Source organism: Rhinolophus hipposideros (genome assembly GCF_964194185.1).
Source record: "Rhinolophus hipposideros genome assembly, chromosome: 1".
Taxonomy (NCBI): Eukaryota; Metazoa; Chordata; class Mammalia; order Chiroptera; family Rhinolophidae; genus Rhinolophus; species Rhinolophus hipposideros.
The window spans coordinates 74,126,896-74,148,125 of record NC_138047.1 but is presented as its reverse complement, the minus strand read 5'-3'; the positions used below and the strand labels follow the sequence as shown (position 1 = coordinate 74,148,125).

General features: G+C 38.0%; 1 protein-coding gene across 3 annotated transcripts in view; it reads right to left on the bottom strand.

The window, feature by feature from the left end:
• Positions 1–6,782: 6,782 nt before the first annotated feature.
• Positions 6,783–21,230, bottom strand: part of DAPP1 (dual adaptor of phosphotyrosine and 3-phosphoinositides 1) — a 52,657-nt gene continuing 38,209 nt past the window's right edge. For 2 of the 3 annotated variants that reach the window (XM_081049305.1, XM_081049303.1), the window contains 5 exons: positions 17,853–17,900; positions 13,283–13,345; positions 12,563–12,648; positions 9,824–9,911; positions 6,783–8,495 (listed from right to left, as the gene is read on the bottom strand). In XM_081049305.1, coding sequence (XP_080905431.1) covers positions 8,427–8,495; positions 9,824–9,911; positions 12,563–12,648; positions 13,283–13,345; positions 17,853–17,900 — 354 coding nt within the window. In that variant the 3' untranslated portion in view covers positions 6,783–8,426. Of the gene's footprint in view, positions 8,496–8,886; positions 9,700–9,823; positions 9,912–12,562; positions 12,649–13,282; positions 13,346–17,852; positions 17,901–21,230 lie in introns of those variants that run through there. The other variant, XM_081049304.1, reaches the window with a different exon arrangement.

The following is a 21,230-nucleotide window of genomic DNA, read 5'->3' as shown; positions in this document are numbered from 1 at the left end:
TTTTAATGTTTGTGTGTTCTTTATAAAATTTAGAGTTGGTTGATTCATTGTCACTGTTTCCAATATTGGTATGTATGTAAAACATGATACAGCCATTTTTTCATACGTGAGTATAAATAAAATAGTATTTTTAAAAGTATAGTTTGTAGTTTGAGCACTATATAGTTCTCCCCCACCCCCAGACTTTTTTCAGAAGTTTAAAGAATATAATTAATTCACTCTTTTCAACCACATGAATAAGTAATGAGTGGATCTTGTAAATACTGATTTGGAGATGGTTTTACCTAGCATAAAGTATCAGTTGGAAAATAAACCTCATTTGTGAGCCTAATTTAATCACTGAAATTGGTATCACACTTCTAGAATATGCCCTTTATATTCAAGCATGCAGCCCATCATTTGAGGTTGTTAGATTCCTCCTAGCTGCTTTGACAGTCAGTTGTCACTGGTACAGTTCAATACACATACATTGAATACCTCCTGTGTGCCGTTCACCAGAGATTCACATTCACCAGAATTCACATTGCAGAATTCTAAGGAGCACAATTCACATCGTATTTCAGTGCTCCCGGGGTGTGTGTATGTATGTGCGAATGCAGGTCCTTGGAGTTGTGGAGTCGGGTCGTCAGGCACTGCCTGTTCGCTGCTTTTTTTCTCTTCTTCCCTCCCTCACTCCCTCCTTCCATCCTATACGATAGGAGACTAAATTGTGGTACTTACCTTTAAAGAATTTAAAGCTCAGTAAATGAAACAAGTATATGAAATGCTGTACTAAAGGATGCTGTAGAAACAGAATAGGGGCATTTAAATTGGGCAAGAACAACAGCCTTTACAAAGAAATAGGGGCAAGAGATATGTTTTACCTGCAGGGATGTATAAATAGTTAATTGTTAAAACCTAATGAAGATTAGACACACCCATTAAAATCTAGGATTTCCATTACCTGGATGATTATTTAGTAGTGTCCAGGAAATTTTTGCCAATGCAATGGTTCATGAATCAAGAAGGTTTTTTATAAAGGAGGAGACCAAACTTGAATTGCAAGTAATAATTATGTTTCTAAAAACCCCAGGAAAGAACACTAATAAATGGGGATCTTAACCTTTGCATGGTGAATACTGCTATTAAAATTTCTATTTGATGGTATAATAGATGAATTATTCTACAGTTCATCAGGAAAAAATAAGGTGAAATTAATTTTTGAAAACGTAATATAAAACTAGATTAACTTTCTAAAAAATTGTATAAAACTAGATTAGGTACACAATTAGACAGATCAGTGGAATGGAATAACCCAGGAACAGACTTTAGTACATACATGAGGACTTAAAACATAAAGATAACATAAGTCAATAGGAAAAGGATTATTCAATAAGTAGGGCAGGTGTTTTTTTAATACCCTGCGGGTGGAAGTGAAAATTGTATACCCTTTATGAAGGGCATTGGGCAACCTATCAAACTTTCAAATGCATATAACCTTGATCCAGTGTATTAGGATTCTCCAGAGTAACAATCCACAAAGAGTATTTTATTTAGGTAGTCAAGTTGACAAAAAATTAACCATCACACCCAAAAATTCCACTTCTAGGTATTTATCCTACTGATGCATTTGGATATGTGCAAAATTACATGTTTACAACACTATTGATTGCAATTTGGTAGTACCAAAAGATTGTAAAGTACTTAAAATATCCATCATGAATAGAGTGACCATATGTTACGGTTTTTTAAACAGTACCAGTTTATACCTGCTCTTCTCGGTATAATTATTAGAGCTCCTTTCAACTCTCAAGTCTCCCATTTTTAAGTAAATTATATGGTCACCCTAATCATAGAGGATTGGTTAACTACATTTGCCCAATGGAAAAAAGAATGAAGACTTTAGGTACTGAGATGGAATGATCTCTAAGACAATCTTCAATGAAAAAAGCATGGTGTGAAACGGTGTGGTATGCTACAATTATGTATTAGAAGATAAAAAGTGTATTTATATTTGTTTGTATATGGTAAACTATCTCTGTAGGTACACAGAACCTGGTCATGTTGGTAGCCCCCATGGAGTGGACTACATCAATGGGGGGCAGGGATCCCAGGAGTGAGCCTTTCACTGTAAACTTCATTATACTTTTTGAATTTTTATTCAAATATAATATTAAATAAATTAATAAAATATTTCAGCAAACAAAATTTCTAATAAAATGATGAGATATTTGGGGAAGAATGTATCAGGGCTTGCCAAAGAAACAACCGGTAGGATATACATGTATAAGATTTATTTCAAGGAACTGGTTTATGTGATTGTAGGAACTGGCAGGTCCAAAATCTGTAAGGCCCGGAAAATCTCAGGAGCTGAGGTTTCAATCTTAAGGCAGAATTTCTTCCCCTTGGAAACCTCCGTTTTGCTCTTAAGGCCCTTCAGTTGATTGGATGAAGCCCACCCACATTATGGAAGATAATATCTTATTTACATTCATCGAATTATAGATGTTAAGCACATCTACAAAATACCTTTATAGCAGCTTCTAGATTCATGTCCGAATGAATAACTGGTAACTGGGAGGCCTAGCCAAGATGACACATAAAAACTAACCTTTGCAGTCTACCCTTGTCGGCACATGTACACATCTTAAAGCATATTTAATTTCCAAATAAAGACAATAACCAAGTGGTACTTCTCTTAATATGGTACTACTATTCTGAGTACAACTGAGGACATGTTAACCCTATCTCCAGAAGAGGATGCAAAGTCCGTGGGAACTGTTCACTCATCTCCTTGATACACTTCAGTTTAAATACTGTGATGTTAACTATTTCTGATTTGTTAGAGGATAAGAAAAGATACTTGCTTCCTATATGTGTGTGTGTGTACATATTTGATGCATGTATGCAAAATACATAACAAAATAAATACAATCACAGTCCTTGTTTCTCCAACCAGGTATGTGGTTGTAGCTGATATATTACCTTTCGTTACTCATCCCATTTTCCCTCTGCCCTCAGCATGCACCTCAGCTGGTTGTGGCTCTTTGCTTGGTGGGGTGATCCAAACCTTCAATTCCTGAAGAGTTTGAGCCATTAGTTGCCCTGCCTGAATTGAATTTTGTAGTTTTCCATTGACTTTAGTCACAGGGGTTGGAGGTACTAAGGTCCCCTGGGGGAGCTCCTGTGTTTTGGACTTGCTCTTCCTTACCTCCGTAGTGCAATAGCAGCCCAAGTTCCCCTTGGTAATCAGGATCAATCATCCCAGCAGTACAGTAATTCCTTTTGATTCAAAAGTTGCCTGTTGGCAGCCTTGATGCCAGATTAATGAAATCTTTGCATCCCCTGGTGTGTCCCCATTTCTCCATTTGGAACAGAGACCTCTAGACAAGCACAGCATAAGACCACAGAGACAGAAAGCGAAAATTGTGCCAGAAGTTCACTAGGATTAATAGTGGTGTCATGCACACTTCCACCCCTTGATTTTTGGACCCGTGAATCCTGACTATGGGATAAATAGCACCATAGATTGAATGCTGATTTAGAGCATATATAGCTTCCTGGAGAACATTGCCTCAGCCCTGCAAAGTATTGCCACCTAGGTGGTGCTATAAACCAAGTCTTTAAAAGGCTATTCCACCATTCTATCAGGCCAGATGTTTCGGGATGATGGAGAACATGGAAAAACCAAAAACTTCCATGAGCAATATGAGAAATAACATTGTCTCCAAAATCCAGAATCCCATTAGGTATTCTGCTGCTTTGATACATTCGTACCTCAGGTAGGACAGTGAAAGGTGTTTTCCTGGCCTTGCCAGATAAACTGCCTCTGGTGCACTTTACTAATAGTTACCGAGAAAAAAACTTTTGCCAGATCAATAGCATACCGGATATCAGGGAATGTTAATTTGTTTAAACAATGGAATCACATCTGTAGCAGTGGCTGCCATTGGAGTCACCATTGGGTTAAGTTTGTGTAATCCACTGTTCTCCAGGGTTCATCTATTTTCTGCACAGGCCAAATAGGTCGGCCGAATGATGATATGGTGGGAACCACAGCCCTTGCGTCCATCCAGTCTTTGGCACTAATCTCCAAAATCCCTCCAGAAATGTGCTATTGCTTTTGGTTTATCATCATCCTCAGTAGAGGTGGTTCCATTGGTTACATTTGTCCTTTCTTACCATAATAGCCCTCACTCCACGGGACAGAAAACCAATGTGGGTATTTTGCCAGTGTTGAGTATGTCTATACCAATATTGCAACTTTCTAGAACTAGGGAAATGACCACAGGTTCAGCAGTCCCTGGATCACTTCTCGGGTTCCATCCTTGCTGCTTCTGTGGAAACTCCAGTCCCTCTCAAATGCCTTCCAGATATTTCTGGGAGTCCCCAGAGAGCCCTTTACATGTATTCTACTTCTGAAACCAGTTTTCACAGAGGCCATATGGCACCTGCCAATTTCAATTGCTCTTGTTCCTACTCTCCGGAATGAACTCGGCCCCAAGCCCTGGCCGTGGCTACTGCCACTGACAGAGAATATGGGTGCCTAGAAGCTGCTGAAGGCTAAGGGGGCCATCTTCACAGCTGTAAATGTGACACAACTTACAATCTCAGTGTCTGTCCCTTGAGACTCTAGTGAAACAACTTCTTTGGGTTTTGCTGAGCATCTGAGAAATGGAAGAATGTGTTCAGAATCACCCTATCATGGACGTCCATATCAGTAAAACATGCACCTCAACCCTCTCTACCTTGTTTCTCAAGAAGGCTCTTGGTTCTTTTTACCTGCCAGTCAGTCAGACCAGAGCTCCTCAAAATGTGGCACATAAACTGGGCTGTTCTGTCCATTAGTAATGTGTGACCAGGTAAGTACAGAAATGGAGAGTGAGTGTTTAAAATCTTACAGCAATGTGACCCAGTAACTTCATGTCTGGAGAATCTGGTAATAAAAAATGGTATTGTGATATTTGCTTTATTTATTTCACTTTTCTAATAACTTAGTTTTGTTGGATTTTGCAAAATCCCAGTCTGAAATTTTTTGAAAAGGCAGTCTGATCCTTCTCCACAGATGGTTTAAAGAAACTCTGCTCAGCACGTTATCAAGACAGCCTGAATCTGTAGTGAGCAGTGTAGGCTCAAGCCTGGAACTCGGCTGCATACTGTGCTTGCCTGGGAAGAGTTTGACAAACGTGGGTTTGCAGCAGCTGACTTAAAGTAGTAGAGGGGGACAGAAGTAGGATGATCGCCTTATTGTTCTCTTGCTCTCTGCTTGAAATGGACACAGCTTCACTACCTGACCTGCATGCCTACTGTTTGGGAGAGGTGAGGATCTGAGAGCCCACTCTCTCACATGCCACGTGGGTGTGAAGAGAAGGGCTCTAGCCCACTGAGTGTTCTAATGTCCAGTGACTGGAACAGGGGGCCAGTTTCCCTCAGAGGCAGGAATAGCCATCTCCACCACAGGGGTGACTCTTTGGTCCAGAGGGAACAGTGCTTCTGGGGGGACAAGATATTCTTAGGGAGAATTCTGAGAATACAGTAGTCCCCCTTTATGTGTGGTCTTGCTTTTCCTTTACCTGTAGTCAACCACATTCTGAAAATGTTAAATAGAAAATTCCAGATATTTTGAGAAAGACCACAATCACCTAACTTTCACAACAGTGTACTGTTATAATTATTCAATTTTATTATTGTTGTTAGTCTCTTAGTGTGCCTAATTTATAAATTAAACTTTATCATATGTATGTATGTATCGGAAAATACATAGTATATATTGGGTTCGATACTATCTGTGGTTTCAGGTATCCACTGGGGCTCTTGGATTGTATCTCCCGTGGATAACGGTGGACTACTGTAACTTAATACTTGGATTGTGTCTTAAGAAGTACTTCCTTTAAAGATAACCACATACCTGTTAGGAAACATGGTCTGGCACAGACACCCCACAGGCAATTCCCCCAAACAATCCCACTCAGATGTGGTATTGGCACGAAACATTCTCCCTCATCCTGGACTTGTAGAAGTAGCTGAGGGCCCTTCACCAGGCTCCTCTCAGGTGAAATCACAACCACTCTTCAGAGTGTCTGAGAGCAGGTGAAGCCTCTAGCGTAATGCTAATCACATGATGTTTATATGTTAGCTCGCCCTTTTCATGTCAAACCCACCAAAACATGGCTTCATCCCACTGCAGCACATTCTCCAGCATATAGCTTCGTGTGCCTCACCTGCAGTATTTATCTTATTTACATCTGTACATTATCAGTGTGGGGACAGAGCCCCAGAAAGCAGTTTCCAGGCTCCCTGCCTCATGTGGAGAGGTGCTGGCTCAGATAGTGGATGGCCGTCAGCTGTGGCTGGTTGGCCATCAGCTGTAGCCATTAAGCCATTGGTCACTGATATAACTGCCGCGGCTACGGAGGTGAGCCGAGGAGACTGAAGGAGAGTAAGGAGAGTCGAGGAGAGTCAGTCGGTTGGCAGCAAAGCGGACAGCAGGTCACACATCGTGTGAATCCAGCCTCCAGTGAGACTATAGTGGTATGACTTCCCTACCTATGGCTCCGTGGGTGTTCCTTTTTGGCCTCACCGTGTCCTGCGTTCTTATGTGGGGAGCGGGAGCAGAGACCCCGCAGGCCGGCCCGCCGGACACCCCGCACGACAATCAGGTATTTATTATCTTTTCCATATTGAACTAAGAAACCCTTGAGGACCCAGGCTACTACTTCAACTCCAAATCCTTCGTTGCTTATGGTCTAATCGACATGGATTCTTCACTGCTATTTGTGATATTAATCAGTTGTAATGATTTTAAATTACAGATATTAAAAATATATTTTAATAGCAAAATATTGCAGACACAGAAAAATTATGCTTTTTAATAAACAGAATCAAAGAATATAAATAAACATGACACATTTTACAAAAGGTAAAAACAACATCACCTACACAAAGAAACACCCTGTATTCTAAGAAAACAAAACAAAATCATACAGCTCAGGATTCATTTGTAACTCCTTGCTTTGCAAACTTAACATAATACATTTTAATGTGACAGCTACTTTATACAGATGATAGAAACATAACAAAATACATTAAAAATCTTTTTGAAATACACAAAAATTTAATGTATTTTCTGAGTCCTGGATGTTTAAAAAACTTATTTAACAAAAGTATCCCTTTGGACTGCAAGAGCAGTGTTATATCACAGCTTTGCCCCATAATCTTTTTGTTTTTTGGGTTCCTCCTCCATTTTCTCACTCTACAAACTTCTGTCTTATAAAGGAGTATTAATAAAGATAACAGAATCTACTTATGAGTTCTGGATGACAGTCTCTCATTTCCCCCTTTTCTATCCCCTTATTCTAGTTTGAAAATACTATGTAACAAATGCACATTGTCAATCATTACACATTGCATGTGGATTTAGTGTTGTTCCCTCAACTGGCAACAGAAGTTGCTCTTGAATAAGGTACCGGGTGCTCAGCCATCTCAGTGCCAAGTGATTCCCTTAGACCAACACCTACAGCTCACTCTGGGGAAGGCATTGTATTAATACACTCTCCTTGAGAAAGCACTTTCAGTCTGTTTGGAGAAATGTTGGATAAAGATAACTTAGTGCTTACAAGTGCTCTACTATTGTTATTTACAAGTCATCTACTACTTTATTATCCTTCCTCAACTTAGGTTTTTCTCACTTTTTAAAACATGTCCTCCAAAATGATTCAAAGAGATTTTTTCAGATTATGCCTTCCTTTATCATCCTACCTAATTGTCCATAAGACATTTCATTCTCTCTCACAGGTTTATCAGTATAAGGGAAGGAAGGACCCACTAGATTTTTACAAAGAGAAAATAAGTACTGCAAACACTTTCCATTTTAGTTTTGGAAATTGTTTTTCATTTCTTTTAATATAAAGGAAAACAAAAGCAAAACAACTCTGTCCCCTCCCCCAATATTTGATGTTTGCTATCTTAATATACTTTCTGAAGAGGCAGCTTAAACCTCAAAGTGTACAGCTATTTCCCTGCTGGTCCATAGCGCAGCCTAAGTGTCAGATGAGCTGTCCAGGACACAGAGTGGGACTCCAGGCAAATAACGTCCACAAGCGTGGGGACCACAATGAGGGAAAACACAAACCCTTTATCTTATGTGGCATGTTCTGAGAGTGAGCACTCTGGGCATGATGGTTTCATTGGTTTCCATCAGAACGGTGACTACTCGGTGTTCTCAAGGAGATGACAGCATCTTGAAGGGCAGTGGTATTCCATGAGTCAGCAAATGTGGTGTGTTCTGGAAGATCCCAATCAGCATTTGCTTTTGATTTTTTTTTTTTTTTTTTTTTTTTTTTTAAGAAAAATCCGTAGTCAGCTTCCAGCTGAAACTTGCTATGGCTCAGCATCAGTGAGCATGCCACCCTGCTCCTTGGAATAGGGCATCCTTCGTCAAGAAAGGTCTATTTAAAGATGAATGACCGAGATCGGATTGTGCCTTCCCCTTGCCCGAGCTGCTTTCTGATTTGAGACTGTAATAAAACACGTATTCATGTGATGTATTATTAACCAATTGTAAGACAAGAAACTCTGTCTTGAACAAATATGAAATAAGACATGCTGGCCAGTAAGGAAACCATCCAACTATAAAAATTAATTATCATGTGCTCTCCCTATGTTTGAATCTGGGTTTTTTTTTTTTTTTGGTATTTTTCTCAGGAGAAATATAATAAAGTGGTTGTTAAAACAGGTACAAATTGGGAATTGGCCTAATACTTATAATAATCCACAAATGCAATACTATTTAATGAATCAAAATGAAGATATAGATCTAAATTTATTGACAGGGAAAGATGTTTATAATATATTTTTATGTGGAATAAGCAGGTAAAGAACACTAGAGAATGATTCTATTTTGTTTTTAAGTATTTATTTGCACTGAAAATGTGTTTATTTGATATATTTTTACCTTAACTTTTCTATGATTATATGCCACTTGCAAAATTACAAAATAGAAAGAATAAAATATTGATTCATATCTGTACAAAAGCTTCATATGGCAAAATATTTCCCATTAAATATCAAATACATTGGAACTATCTCAAAATGAGTGGTATGTTTCTTTGGATTTCAAACTGGAAAGAACCAAAAGCAAAAGTCTCAAAATCTAGACAGTATCATTCAACAAGATTCTATATATAAGCTAATTTCATAAAAAATAATTAGGAAAAGTTGTTTACTTTTGAAAACATCAAGAGTTTCAAGATGGTATCTACAGGATATTTTATAAAGCTTTAACAAAAAGCTCTTGGCTAACAATTCACTAACTTGCAAACACATTCTTAAAAAGTATGAGATTAGCAAATTTTTAAAAACACTCCATCTCCCTCCCTGGGGAGCATATAGAAAACAGATAAAGTAAACCACCTTTTGTTCTTGACTTGCAAAAAGTAATGCTTACACTGGAAACTAAGCTGGGCTCCTCTGGTAAGCTTCTTTCTCTGGCAATTTTAAAGAACTTTCTACTGTAGAAATGTTATCAGGTTTCCTCTATCTGACCTCCTGGTTCCACATGTCCTCCTCCTGGCAAATGAGGCCAGCCTTCACACTTAAAGGAAGACAGATAGTCTCAAGGCTAAGGGTGTGGGGCTGGGACCCCGTGCATATCCTCCTTTCTCCTTTTACCCGTCTCCATCCCTTCCATGTCCCAGAAGAACGACAGACTATTCCGCAAACCTGCAAGTAGACATCCCAGTGATTCCCGGGTATAGTCTGATTCATTGAACAGAAATATGTGTCAAATCATCCGCGTGCCATTTCTGAGTACTAGGCATCCACCCATCATGCTTGTATAACTTACCAATTTCCAACGTAATATCTTGATCCACTCATCAGCTTCTACTCCTGTCTTCGCACAGAGATAGAATGTCCTGAATGGAAATACTAAGCTGATAAGACAAAAGAAAGAAGGTAAGATACTGCAGATGGTTACTTGAATATGTATTAGTTGGACACTAATTAGAGTATTCCATGGAAACATGAATTGATAAAGGGCCAGAGGAAGCAATGTGAAGAACTGGTATATTTGCAGCTGTTCCTGCCAGCACGCCGCAGAAATGTCGAGGACTTGGAAATTCATGTTATTATTATAGGCCAGACTTATATTCTCTAATGAGAATTCAAGGGAAAAAAGAGGTCCCAGACACCCCCAGATCCCTTTGTTTTTCATGTCTTAGACAGAATAGAACATTTCCGTGTTTATTCACCTGATATGTCAAATGACTCAGAACCTGTGGTACATTTGAGAATAAACAAGAAAGAGCAAAGAGTTTGATGAAAGAACGCATTTGGGTTATTAGCTTGCTTCAATGAGGGTAACGCTGCCCTCTGCAATGTTAACTACCGTGTTTCCCTGAAAATAAGACCTAGCCAGACAATCAGCTCTAACGCGTCTCTTGGAGCAAAAATTAATATAAGACCAGGTATTATATTATATTATATTATATTATATTATATTATATTATATTAAACCTGGTCTTATATTATAGTAAAATAAGACCATGTCTTGTATTAATTTTTGCTCCAATAATTGCATTAGAGCTGATTGTCCGGTTAGGTGTTATTTTCAGGGAAACACAGTATTTAAGACAAGAAAAAGAGACAATGAAACTTCTCAGCTCGTCACTTTGCCCACTTCCAGCCATGAGTTAAGTCTCTGCTGGAGGAAAGATGAACTTTCCTACTGATAAGAAACGACTTGTTCCAGGAATATGGTGGTCTTCATTTGATTGTCTGTTGGCTGTAGAGTCAAAATCACTTGAGTAATAGAGGCAGCCCTAACTTATATCTTGCCCATACTTCCTGTCCTTACAGTTGAGATGCAAAATACCAATAATCTTTTTCCTTCTCATGAATAAAAAAGAAAGAAAAGCCTTGAACTGAAATTCAGCAGGGTTTCTATATTCTGAAGCCTAAGCAGCATATTTTGTTTCTACCAGGAACTAACGTTGAAAAGATGAGAGGTCAGTCCCTGTGTACGAAAGGAAAACCTTGATGTGAGGTCAAATCGACAGGTGAGCGGACAGTGGGGAGGTGGGGAGGAAGGGATATTGCACACACACTATTCAAAACTGGTTTCTGGAATTGCCATTGTTTTGTAATCCCTGTGGAAGACGTAATTAATTGGCTATTAATACAGATAATTTTTTCCTTTCTTCTTACTAATAGAACTCCAGGTGATAAATTATTTGTTGAAGCTAATTATAATCATACCAGTCCCCTTTTCTAGCTTCCTCTGCTGTCCCCGATGGCCAGGGGACCCAGGCTAGAGATAAGAGGGAAAATCTGATAGGAGAGTTTCTGGGAAAATAACTGTTTTCTTGATAAAAATGGACAGACATGGTTGATGCCATCCTTACAACTTTCTTCATGGCTTACATGAACTCTGGAATAGCAAGCATGAAGAAAAGGTCAAGAAAATTGTGGAGACATGGGACCTGACATTGTCAAGGCAGCTGCCGTCTTCCCAATTTTATGTTATATGAGAAATACGAACCTCTGCTAGCTCATATGTTCCTTTACGCAAATTTTTAAAAAGATATTCACTACTGTTAATGTTAGAATTAATGTTAATTTTTTAGGTGTGACAATGGTATTGAAGTTCTATAGGTGATATTTTTATTCTTAGGAGATACATATTCCAGTAGTTAGTGGTAGAGTGCCACGATGCCTGCAACTTACGTTCAATGGGTTCAGGTAAACAAAGTACATGGAGATAAAGCAAATATGGCAAAACATTAACAATTGATGCATGTATGTGAAGGGTATATGGATATATAAGTCTTTCAAATTTCGTATGTTTGGAAACTTTAAAATAAAAGTTGGTGAAAAGTAAGACACTTCTTTCTCAAAATATTTTACTTCTCCTAGTTAGAAAATTGTCATGGTATACTAATTGTTAGAACAAAACACTTTTGTGCCATCTGCCAGAAATTGTCATAACAATACAAATCACCCATAATTGGAGTCAACAAACTTATAACTAAAATTGAGGGAAGAATTCCAAAGGAATAAAGCTATTTAAGATGTGAATGGTATCCCCTTAGGTGTATCACGCCTATGCAGTGTGCAACCTAATCAATTGAATCCAGCAGACCTGCCTATTTGTTTAAGACACTTTCAATGAGGTATTATGTCACACTCAGCTGAAAGTATACACACACACACACACACACACACATATATACATCAGGGGTGCCAAAAATATATATACATGACTTGTATTCATCTTTTGTTATAAGTACATATTGACTATTACAATTTTAATACAGTTTTTTCCTTTCTTAAAATGTAATGCATTTTTTGGAATATATATATATATATATGTATATATATATATATATATGTGTATATATATATATATATATATATATATATATATATATATATATATATATATATATCCCATGCATGGGTTAAACCCATGTCCCTCAGATCAAAACATTTGTACACATTAAGACACACAGTTTTTTATTCCTCAGCTAAAGTATGTGTCTGGGAGGAAGACTTTTAAAAATATTTCCTTTAAAAAACAACTTACCAAAAACAGTTTACCCTTTCCTGTGAGTAATCAAATTGTACAGCCGAACATGCTGTGAGGTCTAGGATCCGAATTGGTTCTGGTGACTTAAAAAAAAACATAAAACAACCTATGTCATCATAAAAAACACAAAACTCTGTTCATCACTTATTCCCCTAACAAATCTTCTACCATGTGCAACTGTCAATATTCCTTTCACCAAGGGGATGGATAATAGGAAAGGTACTAAAGGAAGTCACAAACTCCCTGTTAGGAAGTTGGCATTCATGAAACCAGGCACTAAGAGGACACTGATTTATCAATTTAAATTTGATGGAGATGGATTTTAAACAAGGAAGGGAATCATTTTTCTCTTTTGTTTTTAAATCTCTACTTGCTCAGAAATTTTGTATCATGAAAATGAGAAGAAACAAAATAAATTTGAATTGGCTTAATGAAATGAGCCTGGGAAATGGACATGTTTCTAACAAAGGGGAAAATTTCTGCAAGAAACAGTTAATACATTGTGGCACGAGAATAATTCTATTGCCCTAATTTAACCAGTCCCAGAAAGCAGTTTCCGGCATACACATTTCATCTTTGCAAAAGAACTCACAACTCCACTTATTTATTGGGTATTTCAGGCACTCATAAGGAAAATCTTAGGGATTTTAAAGGTAGATGTTCCTTTCACCTAGAGAGCTAATTTTTAAAAGGCAAATGTATTATCATGTTTCTCACCATCTGGTCTTTGAAGTATTTCAGTTCATTCCTGTGCAAAGTGAACCATCTTGTTTTCCAGGTCTGAGAAAAAAAACAATTAAAACATGTAGGTTTTGAATATAGGAGGGCAATATTTGAACTGGTAATAATTTCCTTTTGTTTTAAATGTATTTAGAAGATTAGACACAATAAAATATTCTTGTGATGTCATTTCTGAATAAGAAGTTTTAAAATATCTACAAAAATTAAAATGATTCCATGCATTAGCTCACAGTGAAAGCAAAGATATCATTAGCATATTTAAGCAAATTAAAAGAAACAGTCTATCATAAATATTCAGGGTATTTACAACAAACCACTAAATTTTTCATCTTATTAACTTTCTAATAATAGATATTATTTTTTGAGCACCTACTGTGGGCTACATGCTATTCTTGGAGGTTCATATATATTATAGCCAATCCTTATAAAATACCAAATATTATTCTTGTTTTACAAATATGCAAATTGAGGTTTAGGAATCTCAGACCACATGATATTCTAAACCTTGGCATTGGTAGCAAAAACTGTCCTTCCTCACTATCTCCTTTTTTTTCTGTCTTATTACATTTATTTTTTGACAAATAAACTCTATTTTACAAAAAATTTATGAAATCCTATCAATCTCACATCCTCATTAGCATTGGCTGTTATCCATATATTTTTTAAAGATTTTTATTAAAAATACAGCTAACATAAAATATTATATCAGTTTTAGGGGTACAACATAATTATTTAACATTAACATGCTGAAAGAAGCGATCACCATGATAAGTCCAGCAACCATGTGACACTGTACCACGCTGTCACAGTATTAGTAACTACATTCCATCTGCTGTACATTACATCCCCATGACTTGTTTGTTTTACACATGGAAAATTGGAATTCTTATTCCCTTTCACCTTCCCCCATTTTTTTTTATTACAGTTGAAATTATTAACTTCAGGTGTACAGCACAGTGGTTAGATATTTATATAATTGAAGAAGTGATCCCTCTGACTAGTCTAGGACCCACTTGGCACTATACATAATTATCACCATATTATTGACTATATTCCCTGGGTTCTACTCTACATTCCCATGATTATTTTTTAACTACCAATTTGTGCTTCTTAATCCCTTCACCTTTATTCACCCTGTCCCCAACCCCCTCTCATCTATCACCCCAACAAATCTAGTCCCCATCTGATAGCATACATAGTTATTACAATATTATTGACTGCATTCAGTATGCTGTAACCTACGTCCCCATAATAACTTTTTAACAACCAATTTGTACTTCTTAATCCCTTTCTTTTTTCATACACACCCCAACCCCACCCCCTACTCTGACAACCATCAAAATGTTTTTTGTACCTATAAGTTTGTTTCTGTTAATATTTTTGTTTGATTAGTTTGTTCTTTAGAGTCTATATACAAGCAAAACCACATTGCATCTGTCTTTCTCTGTCTGATATGTTCCACTCAGCACAGTACCTTCCGGGTCCATCCATGTCACCACAGATGGCAACAACTCATTCCCTTCTATGGCCGAGCAATATTCCACTGTATATATATAACAGGTACTCTTTATCCACTCATCCATTGATGGACACCCAGGCTGCCTCCACATCTTGGCCATTGTGAACAATGCTGCAATGAGCATATGGATACACAGAACCTCACGAGTAGCATTTTGGGTTTCTTCTGATAAATACCCAAAAGTGGGTTTACTGGGTCCTTCTTTGTCTCCTGTCACGTCTATTTTGTGTGGTATAAATATTGCTACCCCTGATTTTTCTTTTTCCATTTCCATTTTCTCCATCTCTTTATTTCAGTCTGTGTGTGTCTTTCAATCTGAAGTGAGTCTCTCATAGGCAGCATATGTGAGGGTCTTTTTTTCTTATCCATTCAGCCTTCCTGTGTCTTTTGATTGGAGCGTTTACTTCATTTACATTGAAAGTAATTGCTGATAGATATGTAGCTATTTCTATTCTATTATTCATATTTTTTATGGTTTCTATGTGCTTTTTTTATGCTTGCGCTCTCTTTGTTGAAATTCTCACTAAATTCCTTGAGCAGCCTTATAACCATTGTTTTGAACTTTGTCTCTGGTAGGTTGCTTGCCTCCATTTCATTTAGTTCTTTTTCTGGAGTTTTCTCCAATTCTCTTATTTGAGACGTATTTCTTTCTTTCCTCATTTTGGCTGCCTCTCTGTGTTTGTTTCTCTCTATTAGGTAGATTTGCTGTATCTCCCAGTCTTGGCCTGGTGGCCTTATATAATATGTCCTCTCTGGGGCCCTGGCAGAGTCTTCCTTTTCACCTGCTCCAGGTGCTCCAGGAGTGTCCTTTGTGTGCATTGTGTGTGCCGTCCTGTTATAGTTGAGTCTTGATTGCTATTGGCATATCAGTGGGTAGGATTGACCCGCAGGCTGACTGGGGTTTGGCCACATTCACAGCTTATGGACTGCTGTGTGGGGAGGCTTACCTCACTGAATAGGATTCACCCCAGCAGGCTCTGGTGCCTGTTGAGACTGCCCTTTCTGTGTACTGCTTGTCGGGCTAATTGGGTGGTACTCTGCTGTTTTCTGAAGTCAACCTCCAGGTTCTGGGGCCTCTTGGGTGACTCTGGTGCAAGCTTAGGTCACCCACTGCCTGTGACCAACCAGGGGCTACTTCGTAGGAGCTACAAAGCGATTCTCAGTTTTTCACTGCCTGTGTTAAACCTAAAGGTGCCTGGGAGAGGCCAAAGAGAACCGAAGATGTCTGCCAAGAGTAGGACTGGGGTAGCTCTGCAAAAAGCCAGGGTGCCATGAGGTCTGCTGCCACCTGCGTGCTCCTTTAAAGTTCAGCTGTGATAATGCCTTGGGTGGTATGTGTATTGGGTAAGGCAGGATCTCAGAGAGCCATTAGAGTGGGAAGAGTTGTGTTCACCAGGTTAATGTAGATTCTGGTTTGGTGCCAGTGCTGAGCCTGCAGCTACTCAGGAAAAGTCTCAGAGAACAATGAGGCCAGTCATTGCCCACCTGGGGCCCGTGGTCTCTGATAGTTTTCCAAGAGTGCTTGCTGAGAAAGTGCCTTTGGCATTGATGGGGTTGGGTGGGGGTGGGGCCTGAGGGAGTCAGCAGGGCAGAGTCCCGACCAATCAGATTCAGATTTAGCCATAAGCATAGAGGAAGAGCTCAACACATTAAAGATGGCAGCTGCCTGCTGGCTGCGTGCAAGGAGAACCTCACAAAGGGAAAATGGCAACTGTCCTCCAGCCCTGGTCTCAAAGCTACATACCTCAGCCTGCTCCCTGCATGCCTCTGACACCCCTTGGGTCACCGTCCCTCCACTGGAGCCAAAAGTGAGTGCCTGCGAGTGAGTCTGTGTGCAGGCTGTTTAAGAGGACATCTGGGTTTTCCACCGCCTTCCGTCCTACCCGGATGGTTGAAATCCCCACTGTTTTTCACAGACAGATGTTGTGGGGGCTCCTCTTCCCAGAACCAGGACTCTGGGTTGGGGAGCCTGGTTTGAGGCTGGGGACCCTCATTTCTCTTGGGGAAACTCTACAGCCAAGATATGCCTGCTGATTCTCACCTGCTATACAGAAGTTTGGGGCTGGAGCATTTCAAGTCTCTACCCTTCCTACCAGTCTTAACGTGGCTTCTTCTTTATATCCTTTGTTATAAAATTTCTGTGCAGCTAGACTTCAGATGGTTGTCCATGTTGATTGGTGTATAATTTAGTTGTAATTTTAATGTTTTCATGGAAGAAAGCAGACACAGTATTTATCTACTCTGCCATCTTGGATCTTTCCTGTCTCCTTATCTACTAAGAGAACAATAATCTTATCCTGGGGGTCAAGGTGCCCCGTTAAAAGAAGTAACAATGGATTTAAAAATAAATGTGTTATGAATATGATTACTTCCTGTCCTTAGGGAGCATCCAGCTTAGTGGAGACACAAATAACTAAATATTTAGATTCAATTCAAGCAGGCCAGTACCTGTGAGAGAGGTTAAGTGCCCTAACTCTTAAAATAGAAAGGAGTAGAGATATTTAATAAAGGTCTTTTTGAAACAGTGAAATAAAACACAGTAACTTTAATGGTACTATCGAATGGTACTACCTAATATAGTAGAACAACTCCCCCCCTCCAATAAAGTACTAAATTATGTTTTTTGGGGGCTTTTTTAAAACATTGATGTTTTGGGCCTATTTTCAGGTAACATTTTATACAATTTTCCTTCTTCTTTGTTAAAAAAAAGTTAAGAAGAAAAGAAATGTTCTAGAATTTACTTGCTACTTTCATCCTGGATTATTCCATCAAGAGAATTGTATTTTTTTTTCCCATGGGTATTGACTGTAAGCTACTCTCATACATCCTTTGCCAAAGGATAGTCAAGTAATTTTCCAGAATTTTAACCAATATTAGCCATTAAGATGAACTCTTGAAACAGGTAAACATTATAACCCGTCAAAATGAGGGGCAATTATCCTTCAAAAAGTGTCAAAATGAGAGCTGAGTGTACATGGTGTGTTCTCTTTCTCTGTGGCTGGCGCTAGCAAATACATGCACCCTTACCTTGACCAGGCCCCCCTGTTTGGTGAGGTAACCTTCTTTGGTGCCCAGCTGAAAAAGAAAGAAGCACCAAGTGAAGCCCAGAATTATCACAACATGATTTCTGTCTTTCTGTTTCTGTCCGTTTTTAAATGAAACACAAGTTTGCCTTTGATCTTGAAATAATCACCTTTCATTCTTCACCTAGGCACTTGAAAATCCTCCCTGTGTTGTTAGACCATCTGGCATAATTCTGTAGCAACAGACGACAATTAAAATACTCTCTTCTAACTGGAGTTAGCTATTTGCACATCACATTGCTTACAAAAGTTATTCTTGGGCAAAGTGTATCATGTGAAACCCAGCTGCTAGGATTGTTTCATATAGGATGGTAGGCACATAAACATGCACACACACATTGAGACTGGGTCAAGATATTTGGAAAACTCTGGATTAAGTGAAGTAAAGGGATTTCTTTACTTCTGAGCTTTCCAGAATCTATATTATGCTAATGTGCTTTGTGAATTTTTAAGAGAGAATATTAGAAATAGCATTTCCAACGTTTATTTTATTGCATAATCTTCCACCAACTCCCCACCACTACCCCCTTTATTTTTTCATAGACCATCTCTTGAGACCTGTATTCCATGGAACAGACTTTCAGGAGTACAGGTTTATTTATACATGGTTCATCCAATAGGGATTTGAAGTGAGAATGAGTCATTTCTTTTAACTCACATATCATTAATTCAAGGGTAACAACATCACACACTTGGAAATATAAGGAATAGTGGGGCACAGTGTTAATAGAAATTTGTATAAAACAATGACCCTAAGATGAAGAAATTTATAATTTCATAAATTTCTGCAGAAATTGAGTTCTTGGTAAGATATTTTGTTCTAATATTATATTATAAAATATGTCACATTAGTAAGAAAAAAATAAATAGAAACTGGGAAATTACTTGGTTGACAACAAGGTTCTTTTTATGGGAGTTTCCAGAGTATTTTTTCTGAGGTGAATTCTCCCTACCCAATAGAAAGAGGAACAAACACTAACACAGTAAAAAGAGTTAAAATGAGAAATAATATATGACCACTTAGTTTTAAATTCTTATGGCATTAAAGTAATGATGAACTTCCCAGGTGTTCATTTAAATAATATCAAACCATATTGGTGAATTTGATTTCATATAATCAATTTGATTTATTTTGACATTAAAAGAAATTGAACTGAATTTTGTTATTATATTATGGAAATAGCAAAAATTAAGATTTTGGGTTGTTGTCTGCTGAGGTAAAAATACTTAAGGGTAAATTGTTATATAGAATACCCTATAGAATTGTTCATTGAAGTTGAGTTAAGGAATTATGCTACTCTATCTTATCTCCATCCAAAAAATATAAGTTTAGTGATTTATCTAAGGTTTTAGAAGTAAGTGGAAGGCTGGCTGCAGCGGGAAGAGCTGAAAGTATTAATTTTATTCATGATGTCAGGATATAAGAAAGGAAATAATTATATAGCAGATTTATCTTATCTTTGACAAAAAAATCTATGATCTTTAACAGGAAAGATGTTTATAAGAGAACCAAATTGGAAACAACTTAAACGTTTAAAAATAAAGGATTAGCCTTCCTAGCATCCTTTCTACCTGCCCTCCTGCCTTAAATTTAGTCAAAAGCCATCAGGTGGGGTGGAGCTCATCAGTGTGAGCATGTGCAGGGCATTCATACATCTTAGTACAGAGTGGTCCCAAGCAGCGTACAGAGAGCAGTGGACAACAGTGGCGGTGGCAGCTTAGTGCAAGGCACTGAAGCCTGGCAGGGTGAGGAGAGCTTGGGCCTAAAGGGGTGGAGATGGCAGCCAGGGCACAATTTCAGAACCAAGTCAGCCTAAGTGGACATCTGTGGTGGGGGAGGAAGTGGCAGTGGTCAGGCAGTAGTTCCCAGGCAACAGGAGATTGCTTATATTTGATTGATCACAAATAAGTAAGTGTATTGGAGATAATGGAATTCATAGTCTTCACTGTAGGAGAAGGGAATTACATATATGAAAAGCGGAAAAACTAGAATGAGCCTTGTGGTGTTGGATTAGGACTGGAGGTACTGGTATTAATCCATGGATAGGTGATAGAGATATATAGATGGAGAGATAGACAGACAGACAGATAGGGAAATAGAAAGAAAAATAAATACAGACTTCAATAAAGGTATGTGTACGTAGGTATATGCATATATACCTTTCTTAGCTCTGTTCTCAGAGCAGGCTGCGAGAGTGACATCCTGACAACAATATGCATGTAGCACCTAGATCTTGATTTGTAAAGTACACTCTCCAGAAAAAAGGACAGAATTTCTTGGAGAAATTGTTGGTTGTAGAGCTGGATGCAAGCAATGTACAAGATAAGCTTGGAACATTTTGCCATACCAGAAAGTGAGAAAATTCTCTATGAATTATGGAGCTATTTGGACACAGACGTCACCTTGAATAGGCTTTTACTGGCCAAATCTGGGAAAATTTGAAAGATGTAAATAAATAATAGGAGTCCTGATTATAATTCATTGATATACAAATAAATAAATAATAAATAAATACATAAAAATAAATAATTGCACAAATTCAGACAATAAAAAGCTTTTCCTTATAGTAGAATGACAACCAATAAATGTACAAGGAAAAACAGAATCACAATTTGGCAACAATATAGTAATAATTAAACAGCCAAGAAATATCAATGGATGCTAACACTGATGGATAAAAGTTTATGAGGAACAGGATATTTACTTAGTCTCAACCTCCCCAAAATATGTATTAATAACAAAGGCAATAAAGTGATTTCAGAGTGAAGAAACCTCACAGACAACATTCAATAAAGTAATCAAACAGACTGTAATGAGACAAATTGAAATTATGTTCCACCTGAGAGGATGCACTAAGAAGCCCAAAGCATCACCTTTGTGGTGTTTCTACTAAAAATGCAAAACCTGAATCTAATCACAAGGCAACATCAGAGAAATCAAGCTGAGGAACAGTTCACAAAATAACTGGCCTTTAATTTTTCAGAAATGCGAAGTCATGAAAAGGAAAAAGGAAGAAGAAGGAAAGGAAAAGGAAAAACTGGGGAAGTGTTCCACAGTGAAGAACACTCAAGAAATAGGATAAATAAATGCAACTTTTGGTTGTGGATTGGATTCTTTTGCTCTGAAGGACCTTATTGGGAAAAATGGTGACACCTGAATGAGATCCGGATAGGATGGTGGCACTCTATCAGTGTTAATTTCCTAGTTTGAATGGCTCTATGTGGTCATGTAGTGTAGGCAAATGCCCTTGTGTGTAGGAAAAACACACTGAAGTACTGGGGTGATGGGGCATTTTGTAGGTCATTTAATCTGTAATAGTTC